The following is a 15,977-nucleotide window of genomic DNA, read 5'->3' on the forward strand; positions in this document are numbered from 1 at the left end:
TGTTGGCTCCTGGATCCTCTTCCCTTCCGAGTCTGCCTGTCCCTCTCCTAAGGAAGGATCACTGCCTCTCCTGCACCAGCTCAAGGCTGGAAACCTATTTGCTTTCCTGCTGCCTGTCACCCTTGCACAGATTCTTGATTACAGCTTCTGCATCTCCTTCTCTCCTCTGCTTCTCTCAGCTGGGTTTGTCTGGCTGGGTCTCAGCACAGTGACCCTTCCTGGGGGACCAGGGCAGAGGGTGGAGGAGCTGGGCAGTACAGCACGGGCTAATGGAACCTGGGTCTGAGCAGGCAATATTGCGCCCATGCTGCTGCAGCTACATCCTTGAACTGAATGGCTTTGTGCTTGATATTTTGGGGTGAAGACATTGTTTCCAGAGCTTGGATGGTGTGGACAAACCCAGCCATGGTTTTTCTGTGGCTTGGAGGCAATGTACTTGATCACAAAAATGAGCCTACCTACCTCTCCTAGAAACAAGATACTTTCCAATCTGCTGGTATTGTCTTCCCTGGCACAGTTTTCACCCTCCTCATGGATTCAAAGTGCCAAATGATCAACAGCATTAGCTTGGTTTAGTAGCAGGGGGCTGGGCGGGAAGGATGGAGAATGCACATTTACATCTGTAAAGCACATCTGCAGATACTAAAGAGGTCTCTTCTGCTTTGTCCTCACCAAAAGCTACTTCAGAAGTGGCTGCTCCTGGGGCTTTTACACGAATCGTGAGTGTGCATGGTGCTTCACAGCCAGGGAAACACTGGTGGATGAGTGAGATCAGCCTGCACCCTGCCTTTCTTACCTGTGTCTGGCTTCACTGCACTCCCCTTGAAACCAGCTGGCACTCTGGGGGAGTCAAGCTGCCAGCTCTTGGCCTACTGAAGTAATTGGGGTGAGATTTTTGAGTGGCATGTGAAGGCTAATGAATGAAAATAATTTGGTGTGTGTTACAGCAATGAATCTTCTGAGCCATTTGTAGGAAGCTGTTTGTTCATAACAAATGTTATGACAGGCTGGAGCAGTTCCTCTCCTTTAATCAGAGGAGAGAGTGGCATAAGAAGTGCTTTTCTGCTGCTTTAATAAAATGATAGCAGCTTATGAGTAAAGTAGGCTTTTAGGGCTGTGTTTGTGCTTGTACTGCTGAAGTACTGATGTTCTCTGGGTTGGAAACATCCATGTTGTCATGTGCTTAAGTAGGTGGGCAGGCTGTACTTCACCTCATTTACAGGACAAAACACTCAGGGCTTCAGGGTTTAGAAACTTCTGTGTTGGGCTAGACCCAGACCAGCACTGGAGACAGGCTGGGCCTTTCTGTGGGGCTGATCCCTAACAAAATTATGAACTAGGACCAATCATGACCTCTAGGGCATGGGTGAGCTCAGATCCCCAAGCCCAGAGATGGGTGTGAGGCTCCATGTGTGCTGCCTGGGGAAACCTGGAGCTCAGTGTCACTGTGTGCACAGTCACACATGTCTCCTGGGACTCAACATCACCTTGTGGAAACAGCCAGCAGACCTTGCAGGTGAGTCCTGGTCATGTTCTAAGCACAGTACTCAGTGACCACAGTGCAGTATTCATGGAGGAAGGTGTCATGATGTCCTGAGCAGCTTCAGGAGGAGCCTTCTTGGTGATAGAAGGTTCATGAAGGCTCATGAAAAATTCAGCCACTTCCAGATTTGGTTGGAAATGGAGCTGAACCACATCCTGCTTCTAGTACTTGAGCCCTTTATTGGATCTAAGCTCAAGTCAAGTGATTGGGAGCAGTAGCCATCTCATAAGCTTCTTATGAGGATGAGCCACTAAAGGAACAAAGTCTATGGTGCATTAAAGGAGAAGCATATGTCTGGAAGGAGGCCAGCCCAGTCCTGCTTCCCATGGTGTCTTGGGCAGGTGAGGCAGTTCCTTGGTGGTCTACAGATGTTCAGAAAAGATTTCTACCTTTCTCATTTTCCTTCTGAAGCAGTGTGTGGGCTTTTGTTTTGGGGTTTCGATCCCTTGCTCTTCAATGATCAGTTCTTCTCACTTTCTTTCTCTCTAGGATCATGGACCGAGACACACAAGGTATGCTCAAGTCTCCGGTGCCCTTCCTTCTAGGGCACAGCCTCTCCAAGGATGGTATGGACTCTTTCAGCAAACATTTTGAGACTATCATGGAGTCCCATCGAGCCAAAGGCACATCTTACACCAGCCTGGATTCCATTGACATCCTTTCTTCCCCAGCCCGTACCCATGGGACCTTTTTCACTTTTGACCTCCCAACACTCACCCCAGAAATGCAGGGGAAAATCCGAGACAGCGCCAAGGTGATCGAGGAGAACTTTGCTCCTCTGGCTCACTTAGAGCCAGACTCTGGGACCAGTTCAGCCACAGATGCCCCCTGGACAGAGAGGGAGGAGGAACAGGGGAAACGAAGGAAGGGCACTCGGCACAGCCCTTGCCACTCAGAGGACAGCTTTGGCACTCCCTTGGCCTCCAACACAAGGTGAGTGACCAAAGTTGCTTGCTGTCCAGGTGGGCCACTAAGGCTTGATGTGGAATCTAATGTTGTGAGCTCTGATTTGCAGCCAGAGACTAACTTGTGTTGCTGAGGAAGGGTCAGGACTGCATGTGCTAGATTTTCTAGGCAGTGGCTGATCAGGCCAGTGATCATCATGGAATTATGGTAGGTGTGTTGATGGGAGCACAACTCCTTTTCCATCTTTGCCAGCTTTGTTGGTGCTGGAGGACTATGAGGTTTCCTTCAGCCAAACAAGCAGGGAATGCCAGAACTTCAGTCCTGTGGTGGTTTTCATTGCAAGGCAGTCCAGAATCTGGAATTGTATGGGGAGAGGCCAGTCTGAAGTTGACTACCAGTAGAAATTTGACAACATTTCCCTACTGTAGACTTTGTTCCTTGCCATCTGCACTTGTTTCTTATAGGCAGGAGCCCCATGGTCTTCTGCCTGTTGTTCTGGCTTCCTGAACCTACTTAGCCTTGTTTATGTTGGAAGATGGAGGGCAGAGATGAGTGTCCTGAAACCCTCATCCACTTTCCAGGCTTTGGTCTTTTCTACACCAAACCTATGTCACTTCTAGCCACAGCCTGTGCCATCTCTGTAGGCTCAGCTTGGGGTGGCCAGGTGGAGATGTAAGCTCTGTGTCTTCTCCAGTGTCTGCAGTCAAGAGAGGACAGTGGGATATTGCATCAGCTCTGTGGCCCTTGGGTCAGTCCAAGGGCCTTTTGGGGCAGAGAAGAGCTGGGTTAGGCCTTCCCTACCTTTGGGACACTGAAGCCAGAGGCGTGGTAGCACAGAGGCCTGACAAAATTTGTGCAGTAAAACTGGTCATGTCTGGGAGGCACATAGCAGTAAAGGGTGACAGTATCCAGCCATGATCAGTGCTTCTCTGCAGGAAGAATTGGCTTCTTATTCCTGTGCCAAGGCAAGGGACTGAAACACAGCACCCTGGAGAAACCAAAAGGACAGTATCTGACTAACTGTCCATGGGATGCCATTGTACCACAGCATGGCAATGCAGGGACACAGACAGGAGTGAGGGTGCAGAGACACAGCTGGCAGCAGGAGCAGCAATGAGGTGGTTTAACAGAGATTATTCCTCACTGGTTTATAGTCAGTGGAGCACAGAGCATGCTGGCAGTGCTGAGGACACTGTGGCACTGTTCACCCCTCCTAGCTCAGGTTTGAGAACAGTGCTGGCCTGCAACACAGGCCATGGAGGGATGTTGTGTATCCCACAAGCTGCCCTAGATCTTTGCTGAGCCCACCTTTGCTGAGCCTCTTGTAATCTCCTCTTCCAGCAGGAGTACCTCTGCTTTGGTGACAGAGGAGCACGGGGGAAATGCAGCTGCAGTCCCCACTGTGCTCCCTGGCCTGGGGAACCCAGGCCTGAGCTTCCCATAGCACCATAACTGCCAGTCTCACCTTCGGTTACACATGCATGCAGAGTCCCAAGCAGCTACCTTTCTCTGCTCAGAATCTATTCCCTTGGTTATCAGTAGGTCCCTGCACAGCATTTTTTTTTTTTTTTTGTCCAGCTCAGACCCTGTTTCTTGCCCATGTCCTGGACTGTTCTGATCTGCCATGCTGCTCTGCAGCAGGTGAGCAGGTGCCCTGGCTCCAGTGGTAGCCTGAAGCAGAGACTGTAGGAAAGACAGTGAGAAATGAGGTGTGGAGGAGCAGGGCCCTGCTGCAGGCCCCCAGCAGGGAGCAGTCCAGCTCTTTGCTTCCCAGCATGGAGTGAGCCTCCCCTCACAGTCCCACAGGCAATAGTGGACAGAGAGGCAGGTGTGGTTGGAATCTGCCATCTGGTGCAGAGGAAAGGACAGGAGATTGGGCTGGGAGCAGGAGCTAGGTTGAGAAGCAGCGAAGGCATGGGGGACTAGGGTCTGAGACAGCCCATCATCTGCAGGATCAGTCCTCAGGAGGCAGGGGTTTCTGGCAAGGGAGAGATCCAAGAAGCTTCCTCTTCCCAATCACTGGTGCTACCAACTTTCTAGACTCTCAGTGGAGCTGACCATGAAGCTGAAGATTCCCAAGCAGTTTGACGAAGAAGTGGGTGGGCTGATTGCTCAAAGGTTCTCATGAACTGGAACCAGCAGATCCTCATGCCTGGCAGGGCTGATCTGATCGAGCAGAGCTTATCCTTGTAATTCTCCCACTAAGGGGTATTCAATGGAAATTGTTGAGGAAAGGAGTTAAGGAACCTCTGCAGTCACTATAGTGCATCATCAACTGTGCCAGCAGGGCCAGAGCATGGCATTCACCACTGTCCATGGTCACAAGCAGTACAGGCTGACTGCCACCAGCACAGGTAGGCTGGAGGAATGTAAATGGGCAACCTGCATCTCTCTGGGGGTGCAAGACCCCTGAAATCCAGCTGCCTAACTTCCCTGCAATCCCACTCTTCTGGAGCCAGCTTTGGTCCCGTGCCAGTCCCTGAGGTTTGTCCGCGGAGGGAAGAGACGCGACTCGCCCGCCGAGCGAGGCAGGTTCTGCTGCGACCTCATCGGGGCTTGCCTGCGGTATGACAGGGAGGGTAGGCGGGAGAAGCAGCATCAAAGGTGGGGCTGCAAACCGCCTGGTGAAAGGGGCCAGATACCACGGCGAGGGCAGCACGCCTGGAGCCTCGCTAGAGGGAGAGCTCAGCCCTGGAGCTGCGGCTGTGTGGGAGGAGCGGGGAGCCCGTGGGGCTGGCAGCCGCCCCGGGCGGAGGATGCGCCGGGAGTCAGAGCTGCGTCCCTGCCAGAGCGCAGCTGCTGGCGTGTGCTGGAGACCGGGCCGGCCAGCCAGCTCCGCTGCCTTTCTTTATAAGGTCCTTTTGTTACTGCAGCGGTCGGGGAGCCGGTGCCCCTCCCCTCCCAGAGCCAGCGCAGGTCTCTCAGCTGACCTGAGCTCCCAGGTAGCACTGGGCAAACTGGTGAGGATGCCTTGAAGGGCTGTGCCCAGTTTGGGGCCCCGTGAGGCGGATTCGGGGTGTGATGCAGGAGGTTGAGGCTGAGAGCTGAGCAGAGGAAGGTGGACCTTGAGGAAAGGATGAAGATAGGGTAAGGGAGGTATGGGGTGGGCTGGGGTGATAGCACAGTAGGGAGACAAGGCTAGGGTGCAGGATGAAGAGATCTCCCCACAAGCATTGGCACAGCAAGAAATAAAGGACAAGCCTGGGGGCAATCTTCTCCTATGCAAGCCATGCAGAGCAGCAGAAGCCAGGACATAGAACACATCAGCCCACCACGGAATAAAAGACAGTGGATCCCAGGGATGGCAGGTCTGCCCACAGAGGCATGAGCACATACCTGTGGGATGCAGCCCCGTGTGTCAGGCATTAATTCCAGCTCTTAGATCTGACTCAGAGCCCCAAGGCTGGTCTTGGCCCAAGGGTCCAAGACACCCAGGTTTTCCTGTGCTGACTCTATAGCATCTGTGTCTTTGAAGGAGAAGACCACCCTCCATCCAGCAGGTGAGTAACTGGGTATTTAAGGCTCTCAGCTGGCACCAGAAATTGTTTGGTGGGATTTTAGTGTCAGTCCCTGTCCTCTACAGGAGCAGTTGTGTCCCTCACAAGAAAAGCTGGTGGGATGGGTTGATGGAGGACAAATAGACATCTCCAGAGAATACTGGTGCTGCAAGGGAGGTTCTGGAAGTCTGCAGAGAAACAAGACTGAGGAGGGGAACAGCTGCCCAAAATTCAGTCCTGGATCTGTCAGCAGTGATGCTGGTGGTGCTGCTATGGCTGGGTGATTGTTGGACTCCAGAGCTGCCAGAAAGCATGTCCAGCCATGCCTGTGGTTGGAGGCTGGTTTAGCTGACCTTCAAGTGTCCTCCCAGTCCTAACTTCAATTCTGTGAGGAATGAACTGGCCCAGATTTTTGCTGTCATAAATCAAAGTCGTTCCACTGAGACCAATGGAGGGAGCTGTGTTTATTTAGCTCAGCCAAAGATCTGCTCTGGTACATTCTTAGCAGCAACATTAGGCAGGCTTGGTTTGCTTGGCAGAGGCAATCTAGCTATGCACATGGGCCTTCCAGAATTGAGGTGAGTGTTACTTTGTCCCATGCATCTGTCCCTTGTGGATCTGCACCAGGCTCCTTACCATGGTTTAAGATGAAACCAGCCTCATGTGGGGAGCAAGAGGTACTTGAATTGTTTTTAAAGGTCTGGAGTTTCCTGCAGCAGGTATCTTGCCTGGAACTGTGTCAGGACAGACCTGGACAGCCCAGGAGCTCAGCTGAGCACACCCCATCTCCAGGGGAACAAGTTGTTGCTACAGGAAGGGTCCTACCATTCAGATACGTCTGTGCTGGTATCTGGGAGGTGGAGGTCAGCCTCTTGGGCCTGGCTTTGCAGAACTAGTGCCTTCTTGCTGCTCCACATCCAGGAGAAAATTTGCTTCTGGTTGCTGGAAAACCAAGTGAACATGGTGCCAAGTAAGCTTGGTTGATGATGGCAAGGTGGAGAGGATGTCAGGACTACTGCAGTGACACACTGCTTTGCAGCCAGGGAAGGTGCTGTGGTCTCTGCTTCTGGGCTCCAGGCAGTTGGCTAGAGGAGGAATATTGGGGTGAGATGATGATCCAGCTCCAGGAAAGGAGTGTTTGGCCCTGAGAAGGAACATTTGGGCCCTGGAGAACCCTCTGACCTGGAAGAAGCAGTGTGTTTGGTATGGTGGCCCTGAGCAGGACCATGATTCCGCAGCAGCTTTCCAGGGCAGGGAGCACAAATCCTTCTGCTGAGCTGGAGTGGGAAGTAGTCAGTGAAGAGCCTCTGTCCCAGGGCTCTGAGCCCTGTGCTGAATGATGTGCCTTCCTTGCAGAGACCCCCAGACGTGCCTCACTGCAGCACTCTGGGCTCTAGGAAATGCCTCTGAGGTGACAGCAGGGAGAGGGATGAGCTAGCACTGTGTCTGCTCAGGAGTGACTTATTTCATGCACACCAAGGATACTTGCACAATATCAAATTTGATCTTTATTCCTTAAGTGTGTATTTAATATAGAAACTATTATCTCAGTGTTTCTTCAAGCCAAACTAAAATGTCACTTTACTAAACACACCAAAAAACCCTTACCCTGAGACCTGCAATTAGCTTATTGGTGAGAAAATTAGCATAACCTCAATTACCTCAGACATGGACACGTCTCTTGCTCTGCTTTCCATTTACTTGAGAATTGGACTCTTGTTTTTCTGTCTTTAAGCTGCATGTTCTCCAAGCCAATTGTGGCTTTGAGTAGTGGCAGACAGGTACCACAAAGAGGGCATACTGAGACTACAGAGGCTGACTGTCCATATTTAACTGCATGAGAGTGGCTTCAGTGCTAGGAAAAAAACCCATTTCACGACATGGTTGAATAGTGCCTCGTCCTGAAAGCAAGGTTATGCTTTGCTGTAAAACACCAAATCAGTGCTGGAACTTGGTGAGGGAGGGAGCAGCAAATTCCACTGGCAGAGCTACTTTGAGACTCAAGGTTTGAGATCCCTGCATGCCCATTGCAAGAAGCAAGGCAGGAATTGTAGTCACAGGTTGGGACCCTGCAGGGAGATACAGGTATTGAAGGAAAATAGAGATTTTGTAAATGGCCCCACACCTGGGTGCTCAGCACTAGATAGGAAAGCTGAGGACCATAGATTAAGAAGAGAGGTCATGGGGGGGGAGATTCAGAGCTCTAGGATGCTCCAGGAACTGGCTATGTGAGGGAAGACAACCTCTCAGGCAGGATATAAGAGGTCCAGAAGGATATCAGGAGTTTTAGGAATGGTGTAGAGAAGAATTAAAATATTTTGAGAGGGTGACTGAGCAGCAACTTGCTCTGGAGATGCAGTTGGAGCATGGAGAGTGTTAGAGGGTGGCTTTGCATTTTGTAGCTCAGCCTGTGGCTGGAAAAGCACCTTTGGAACTGCTGGGTTGCAAAGGGGATAGTGCTTGTGCCCTTGTGATAAAGATTTTAGCAGAAAAGATAAGATTTTGTGATAAATATTTTTAAGCAAAAAAGATAAAAATTTCAGCAAAAAAAATGCAGTCACCACAACCTATGGCTGGCAGCTGCCAGCTGCTGGGATGGATTAATCTCTTCTGCCTCTGGGAATCAAAGAGCCTGTGACCTCTGTCCTTGGTTGAGGTCGCAGTGACTGCTGCCACACAAGGAGCTGAAGTGGGGCCCAGGTGTGTGCCCAGCACTGGCCCAGCAGCACCCAGCCTGTTCTGCTGTCAGGCACCCCTCAGAGCAGCTTTGATCATGCCAGACAGTGAAGGCACAGCCAGGCACCAGGGCCCATGCCAGCAGCACCTTTGAATGTGGCTGTTTTGGGAGGAGAAGAGCTTTTATGCAGGTGAGAGATTTGCCCACAGGATGGGGTGTGCTCATGATGCAGACAGTGATGCTGGAAGCTGCCTGCCCAGCTCCCCAGAGCTGGTGGAGTCAGACCTGGTGAGCTCAGGGTGACCTTGTGACCACTCTTGTGGCTGCTTCCACCAGGGTGCATTGGAGTGATGGATAGTCTCCCTGGAGCCAAATGGGCACAAATCTGCCTCAGACACCCATCCAGGTCTTACCACAATCACCCCCTGGCACCACTGAGTTCAGCAGTGTTCCAAGCAAAGCACATCTCTCCAAGGACTTACACCAGGGAAGTGTCTGACCCACAGGTTTGAGTGCAGAGCAGCTTCTCCTGCTGCATGCTAGCTGGGGGTGACAGGAAAGTGGAGAGAATGGCACCTGAGAGCCCCCCAAGGCATGAGGCAGCCTGCCAGTGTTGTGCAGGGCTCCCCTGGGACAGGCAGTGCTGAGCAGGAGGAGGCTCGTCCTTCTTGAAAAAGGCAGAGCCTCAAGGAGATTGGCCTGGGTAATTGGCTCAGGAGAGCAGGCCTCTTAAAACTCAATTAGAGACTTTTAAAAATAAATCAGACTGGAACATTGTAAGGGCTGCCAGAAAATTTGGGCGAGGTCAGAGTTGCTTAACATTTGTTGTTGATTAGATTCAACCAGCTTTTGGTTGGGATAACTTCTACGCAGCTGAGTCAGATTGCTTTGGGGGCCAAGCCAAGACTGTCTCCTAAGATGGCCATTTAAGGCGTGGTGAGCTGAGAGCTGATGGGCAGCCCGGAGAAGACTGCACTCCACTGTGAGCTGGGAGGCCAGGGTGGTTTTCCTTCATCCTCACATTCTCTGCCTCATTTTTGCCATCTGTGTAGTGCTTTGAAATCAGTGAGTGGGCAAAGGTGAATGAAGGATTTGGAGTTGTCTTGTCTTGGGTAGAAACTGCACTTGAGAGCAGCACAAGGAGTTTGTCCAGATTAAAAAATGAGTACAGAGCTGTAGGACAGTGTGTGATGTGCACATGTTTCTGCTCCAAGTCTCTGCTACAGCTGAGCTTGGCAGAGCCTAAACCCACACATACAGTTTCACAGGTTCAAAGTGGGGCACTTTGGAGTAGCTGTCCTTTCCTTCCACATCCAGTATGAATGTTGGTTGGAGTGCCTTGGTCCAGTCAGTCACTGGTGCTGTCCCATCACCCTACCCCTGCTCCCAAACCTGCATTCCTACACCTTCCCTTAGCTCCCTTAGCTGACCTCAGAGTGTCAGTTCATCCTGGCTCCCAGCAGTGAGTAGCTAGTCTCCAAAGCAGGGTGAGGAACATGCATTTCCTAAGCAGCTGAACAAGGAGGGGATCTCTAGGCAGGCTAATGTGGAGTGTCCCTTCCCCTTGCAGCGACCGCCCCCACAGCCAGCTGGTTTCAGACTCAGAGCTGGAGATGGACAGCGTGGAGCAGCTGGCCCTGGGCAGCACGGACACCCTTTCCAATGGACACAAGGCTGACCTGGAGGCTGCCAAACGCCTGGCCAAGAGGCTCTACAACCTGGATGGCTTTAAAAAAGCTGATGTGGCTCGCCACCTGGGGAAGAAGTACGTGTGGGTATTTGGAAGGAATGTTCCATTCTGCAAGGAGCTCACTTGCACCCGCAGTGCACCTGCAGCTACTGCCCTTGTGGGGCACCAGGCTGGCAAGGAGCCGCTGTCAGGACCACAAAGCCCACTTCTCACGACTGGTACATTTGTACCAGGTGTTCCCTCTAAAGGTCTTAAAACCTAGGAGACATCCAGATTTTCGTACCTTCCTACCATGAGTGCATCTTGGATGCTTTCAGTAAGGCACTGGGGCATGGGGATGGCTAGCTGACCTCTCGTGGGCCCTTCCCTCTATAGCATCTCCATTTTCTCTTACATGCCCAGTATTCTCGGTGATTTTGTGGGTGACTTCTCTGAGTTTCATGGGAGCATGGGGTGTCTCTGTCCTTGGCATACTTCTTGCAACCCTGGGGAGCTCCCAGCCTCCTGGAATCCACCCGACCCCTGTGTGCCTTTTGCTGTCCCCACAGCCTGGTTGATTCCATTCTCACCCTCCCCCTTCTCTATTTCAGCAACGAGTTCAGCAGGATGGTGGCAGGGGAATATCTGAAGTTCTTCGTGTTCACAGGGATGAGCCTGGATCAGGCTCTCAGGTCAGAACTGAGTGTGTGTATGTGTGTGCGTGTGGTGGCCACCAGAGTGGGGTCCCACCAGACTGTGCCCTCTGCAGCTCTGCAGCCACAGAGAGATCTGCAGGAGCAAGCAGACCCCATGACTGCCACCTGGAGATCCTCTTACATCTTAAATAGGAGAGGGTGATTTCCAAGATGGTCTCTCAGCTATGCAACCAAGAAAAAACACTCCTGGTCTTAACTCAATGGTCAGTGCAGTTGAATGACAATCTGGTTCACCTAGGCCTGGCTTTCCAAGTCTTGAACTCAAATCCTTCTGTTGTTACACCTACTTCCTTTCCCAGTGTAGCTCCTGGGACTGGTTGTAGGTCTCTGCGATGTGCCAGCGGGATATGGTGCTGTGGACTTGGAGGAGATTCTTACAGTGGGTTTTGGAGGGAGGGAAGGTTCTGCAAAACAGGGCTTCATCCAGCACACAGGAAGGTGTTGAAACCAGAAAGCACCGCTCCATTCCTGCACTGGGTGAGTTGAAGAAACTGCAGTGGGCTTCATGTGCGACCAACCCTGCTGGTGCTTTTCCAGGTCCTTTCTAAAAGAGCTGGCCTTGATGGGAGAGACGCAAGAGCGAGAGCGAGTGCTGGCTCATTTTTCCCAGCGCTACTATGAGTGTAATCCCAATGCCATCTCTTCAGAAGGTAAGGAACTGTGTATGTCTGTGGGGAGTGCGTGTCTGTGTGTGCATGTGTGTGTTTCAGCAGAGCCTATGTGTTTGTCAGCTCAGTGAATGAGTTCAAACTGAAACTAGAGAGCAGGCAGAGAGCCCATACTGATGCCTTAGAAGATACTCCCAGTATGTCATTTCCCTCAAATGACAGATGCTTTAGATTTTTTTTTTTAAGCCTTGATCTGGTTGGATGATGCATAATTGGGGCTCAACCCATTCTTAATTTTGACCTTGAGCAGATTAACACAAGAGACATACTTAGCACACTCCTCACCAAATAGACCCCAGCTCCCAGACCCTCAGCCCAGGGAATATCTAAGTGAGGAAACTTGTGTGCCTAGCTTTTGGGGATCACACCCGCTTTGTACTATTTCATGTCTTCACACCACTTCTGTGTGCATTCACACAGAATGAGTCTGCTTCTGGGTCTGCTCTGGGCTGGCTCTGGGACTGGTGAGGTTTGGGCTGCCTGGCTGGCAGACGCTGTTTCAGTCCTACTTTACCATGCTAGGAGCTCTGCAGGATTAGCTAGAGCATCACTGCCTAACTATAGGGGCAGCAGGCTTGGAAGGGAATTTGTATGCTCAGGTTTGGAACCAGCCTACTTACCTGCAGGCTGTCAGCACTGCAGTGACTGCTGTGTCCCCTTGTGTCCAGGGTGGGAGGAGGGGGCTCAGTGCTGTCTTGGAGGCTCAGAGACCCCATAGCCTTCCTAAGATGGTGAGGCACTGGAGCACCAGCTGCAGGGCTGGGCTGGGAGCTCTAATTCCTGTCCTCTGCTTGTGCTGCAGACGGAGCCCACACCCTCACGTGCGCCCTGATGCTGCTAAACACAGATCTGCATGGACATGTAAGTTACCACTGCCATTGCTCCAGTCTGTCCCCTGTCTGACCTCACCACCCTGAAACTGTAGGTGCTCAGGGAAGAGTGAGGACAGTGCCACACAAGCAGGAGGCATGGGACCCTGGGCCCATAAGAGCTTGACACCCTTAATGTGTTTGGTGAGGAGAAACAAGAAAGGCTAAATCAGAAGAGGGGCTAATGAAGGAGAGAGTGGGGCTTTGAAGGAGACTTGCTGAGCTGAAAGATGTAGAGGTGGAATGAGGAGAGAAAAGAAAACTGAACGGGAAAAGAAGATGGGAATAAGACTCCAAAAACAGCCGCCTTTGGGAGCAGAGAGCACACAATTTTGAAAAAGGAGGCTACTTAAAACTCCTGGAGAGTCTGCAAAGCCAGCAGCTTCCCCGTACCTGCAAGCAGCCTTCCAGAGAACTGGATGGTCCCTCACCCCTCTGCAGAGTTCGGGTGTTTGTTCCTGGGCTGTGGGACCTGCTTCAGCCAGCAATGACCTCTGTCCCAAAGGTAATCCTGATGTTTCTCTCCCCCTGACTCCCCCAGAACATTGGGAAGAGAATGTCCTGCTCCGACTTCATTGGCAACTTGGAGGGACTCAATGGAGGCACTGACTTCCCCAAGGAGCTGCTCAAGGTAAATTTGGTTGTTCTCCATGGCTGGCCAAGCAGCAGGAACAGAAGTGAGAGCTTTGGGCTGGATCACATAAGATGCTATGAATGCAAGATGCATTTACATGCAAGAACAGTGATGATCCCTGAACCTGCAGTTGTGCTTCTGCCTTGCTGCGGGGAACATGGGCTGCTCCATTCCCCCAGCAGGACACTGGAGCTTTGCCTGGGGTTCTGATTCCCTCATTCCTCTTGCTGTGCCTGTGTTACAGGCAAGGGAGCACACATGGGGCAGCTTACTAGGGCTGGTTCCTGGCATCAGTCCTGTGGTACTCAGCCCTTTCTGACTCCCTGAAGCACTGGGACCCAAAGCTTTGGCCAGGCCCTGGGACTGGAGCCATCTCTGGTGGCAGAGGTGACATGAGCAAGGCATCACGATGGGGAGAGTGGGCTGGAGATTAAAACCTCAGAGCTGGGAACTCACCACACTGATGGGACTGGGGGACTCCTGCCTTCTCCTTGCCTGACCCAGTTCCTAGTGGGGCTTGGTCAGGGAGAGCAGTGTTCAGCAAGCACCTCTGGCCTTGGACTGCTGTGCTTCTCTGGCATTGCCTGCTCTCAGGAGGATTTTCTGAGCTGCTGTCTCCCTGTCTCAGACCCTGGGAATAGGCTTAGCTCCCATGGGGTCTGCCGGGCAGAAACTGCTGCTGTTGGTGAAGCACTGCAGTTGGCCAATACTCATGATGTGGAAGATGGGCTCCCACAGGGTGTTGGAGCCACAATGGGGGGGAGGTGGTTGATGAAAAAAGGCAACAGAGGATGAAAAGCTGAGCTCCCTTTTCAGCCTTTGTGGGTCTATTCCTGGTTGTGTCGCTCACCCCATCATTAAGGGGTTACCAGCAGTTCTCAATAGGGCTGTCCTCCCTCTCAGCCCACACTTCGCCAGTAAAAGGAGTTACTCGGGAAAAATTCTCCTCTAATTTTAAACCCAGCTCCAGAAAAGGCTTTAAGCACAGAAAATTGAAGGAAATCCATGAAATGTATGGAAATCTATGAAATGTGAACCCTGGCCCTTCAGTGCTGCTACACCTTGGAGTATCTGAGCTCCACAGACTTCTTGGTGTGCCCCCTTTGCATCCCTCACTACCCCATGGTTGGATGCCCGCACTTGAGGCATTGCCCTATTAAACTCAGCCCCTCAGAACACCAGCAGTTCAAGCACATGAGATGAAGTTACCACATCAGATCCCAGACAGGGAGGAAAATAGGACAGCAAGGAAGTGCCATGAATCTACAGGCTTTCTCTCACGGGCAGGGGCCAAGACCTTTGCTGGGTGTAAGGAAGTGGAGGAAGGCTGCAGTGCTGCAGCACAGCCCTGCACAGCTCTGCCAGCAGCCCAGCAGCTGGGAGGCTGCTCTGCTAAAAATGGCCTGCTCCATCTGCAGCTGCGGTGCTTCCCACCGCCGCTGTTCAGCCGCCTCTCTACAGGAGCCATGCTGGGGAGGGGGAGTGAAAGACAGTGTGAGGAACCTCAGGCAGGGCAGGCTGCAGCTCTTCTGAAGCGCCTGAAGCACCACTCCACTTTGGAAACCCCCTGCCCGTGCAACGTGGAGTAGGTTTCTGGGGCAGGTGAGATGGAGAAAATGCTGTTGGCTTGTGCTGGGAGAAGAACTGGCAAGGGAATCTTGGGCAGCCTTAACCAGTTCATCCAGAGAAGACACTCTTTCCCTTCTGCCCACCACTTTTTGGCTGCTTGATGCTTTGTGGTCCCTGCACAGGCTCAGGGACAGACAAACGGGGAAAGGCTCTCCTGCTGCCCTGCCTGTGTCAGCCTGCATTAGCCCTGTTACCCCGAGCAGGATGCTTCCTCCTTGGCAGACCTGGCTGGCAGGCTGTGCCTGGGGACTGAGGCTCCTGTGCAAGCGTGCTGCACAGCTGGCTGGCTAATTTTAGCATTCCAGGAGCACACGCGTTTCCTAAGGGTAAGAGGAGGGGAAGGCAGGCTTCACAGGAGCTTCCCAAAGCTGTAGGCCGGGTCTTGGGAAGCTCCAGCACCACAGAAGAAAGGTCCTGAGGGCTCTTCCAAGCCAGCCTGGGTAGATAGCACAGGCTGCTACCCCATCGACTTCAGAGCTGGAGGGCTGGAGGTGGCTCTCACCCAAAGCACTCACTACCAGGGAACTGGGATAGCAGAGCAGGACCTAGGTGTCTGCAGGGGCACAAGGCCACCATCCCCTGAGGACAGCATCAGGAATAGACCCACAGGGAGCCAGAGCACTCCCCTTGTCTCTGGCTGCAGGGAGTCCCAAGATAAATGCAGTATGATGCCTGAGAGCATGTGGCAGCTTGAGTCAGACAAGAACTTTATCTGTTACTAGATAATACGTGTAAACAGTCCCATTTTTATGCAGAAGCAATGAAAACACTTGAAGAGCTTTCACAGCTGAGCATCACATCCCCCTCACCACCAGTGCCTCACTATGCCCTGCACAGCACTGCTGCTGAACTAAGGCAGTGCTGCCTTACCAGCAGCACTTACCTTTCTTCTATCTCTGAAAGCTCCCCTGGAGAACTATACTCTGCAGGCAGGGCTGCCCAGCTCTCCAGCTGAGATGTCCCCCTGATCAGGCATGGAACCATGCCAGGGATATAAGAACCCATATAATGCTGTGCCCAAAGATGCCCACATCTGCAGGCTTGGGCCTGAACTCCTGTGGCCATATGACAGCAGCTGCCATATGATAGCAGCTGCCCATGCACAAGGAGGGAGGTGAAAGCCGGACATCCTGGAGACGGTGATATTTTGGTTAGCTCTTGAGATGCTG

General features: G+C 52.3%; 1 protein-coding gene across 1 annotated transcript in view; it reads left to right on the forward strand.

Annotated features, from left to right (window-relative positions):
• The window catches only part of PSD (pleckstrin and Sec7 domain containing), a 44,117-nt gene that overhangs the window by 16,277 nt on the left and 11,863 nt on the right, over positions 1-15,977 (forward strand). Inside the window, exons 6-11 of the mRNA XM_053949443.1 lie at positions 2,033-2,476; positions 10,194-10,388; positions 10,904-10,984; positions 11,546-11,658; positions 12,479-12,537; positions 13,087-13,176. Of these exons, the coding sequence (XP_053805418.1) occupies positions 2,033-2,476; positions 10,194-10,388; positions 10,904-10,984; positions 11,546-11,658; positions 12,479-12,537; positions 13,087-13,176 (982 nt within the window). The remainder of the gene's footprint in view (positions 1-2,032; positions 2,477-10,193; positions 10,389-10,903; positions 10,985-11,545; positions 11,659-12,478; positions 12,538-13,086; positions 13,177-15,977) is intronic.

Source organism: Vidua chalybeata, chromosome 8 (assembly GCF_026979565.1).
Source record: "Vidua chalybeata isolate OUT-0048 chromosome 8, bVidCha1 merged haplotype, whole genome shotgun sequence".
Lineage (NCBI taxonomy): Eukaryota > Metazoa > Chordata > Aves > Passeriformes > Viduidae > Vidua > Vidua chalybeata.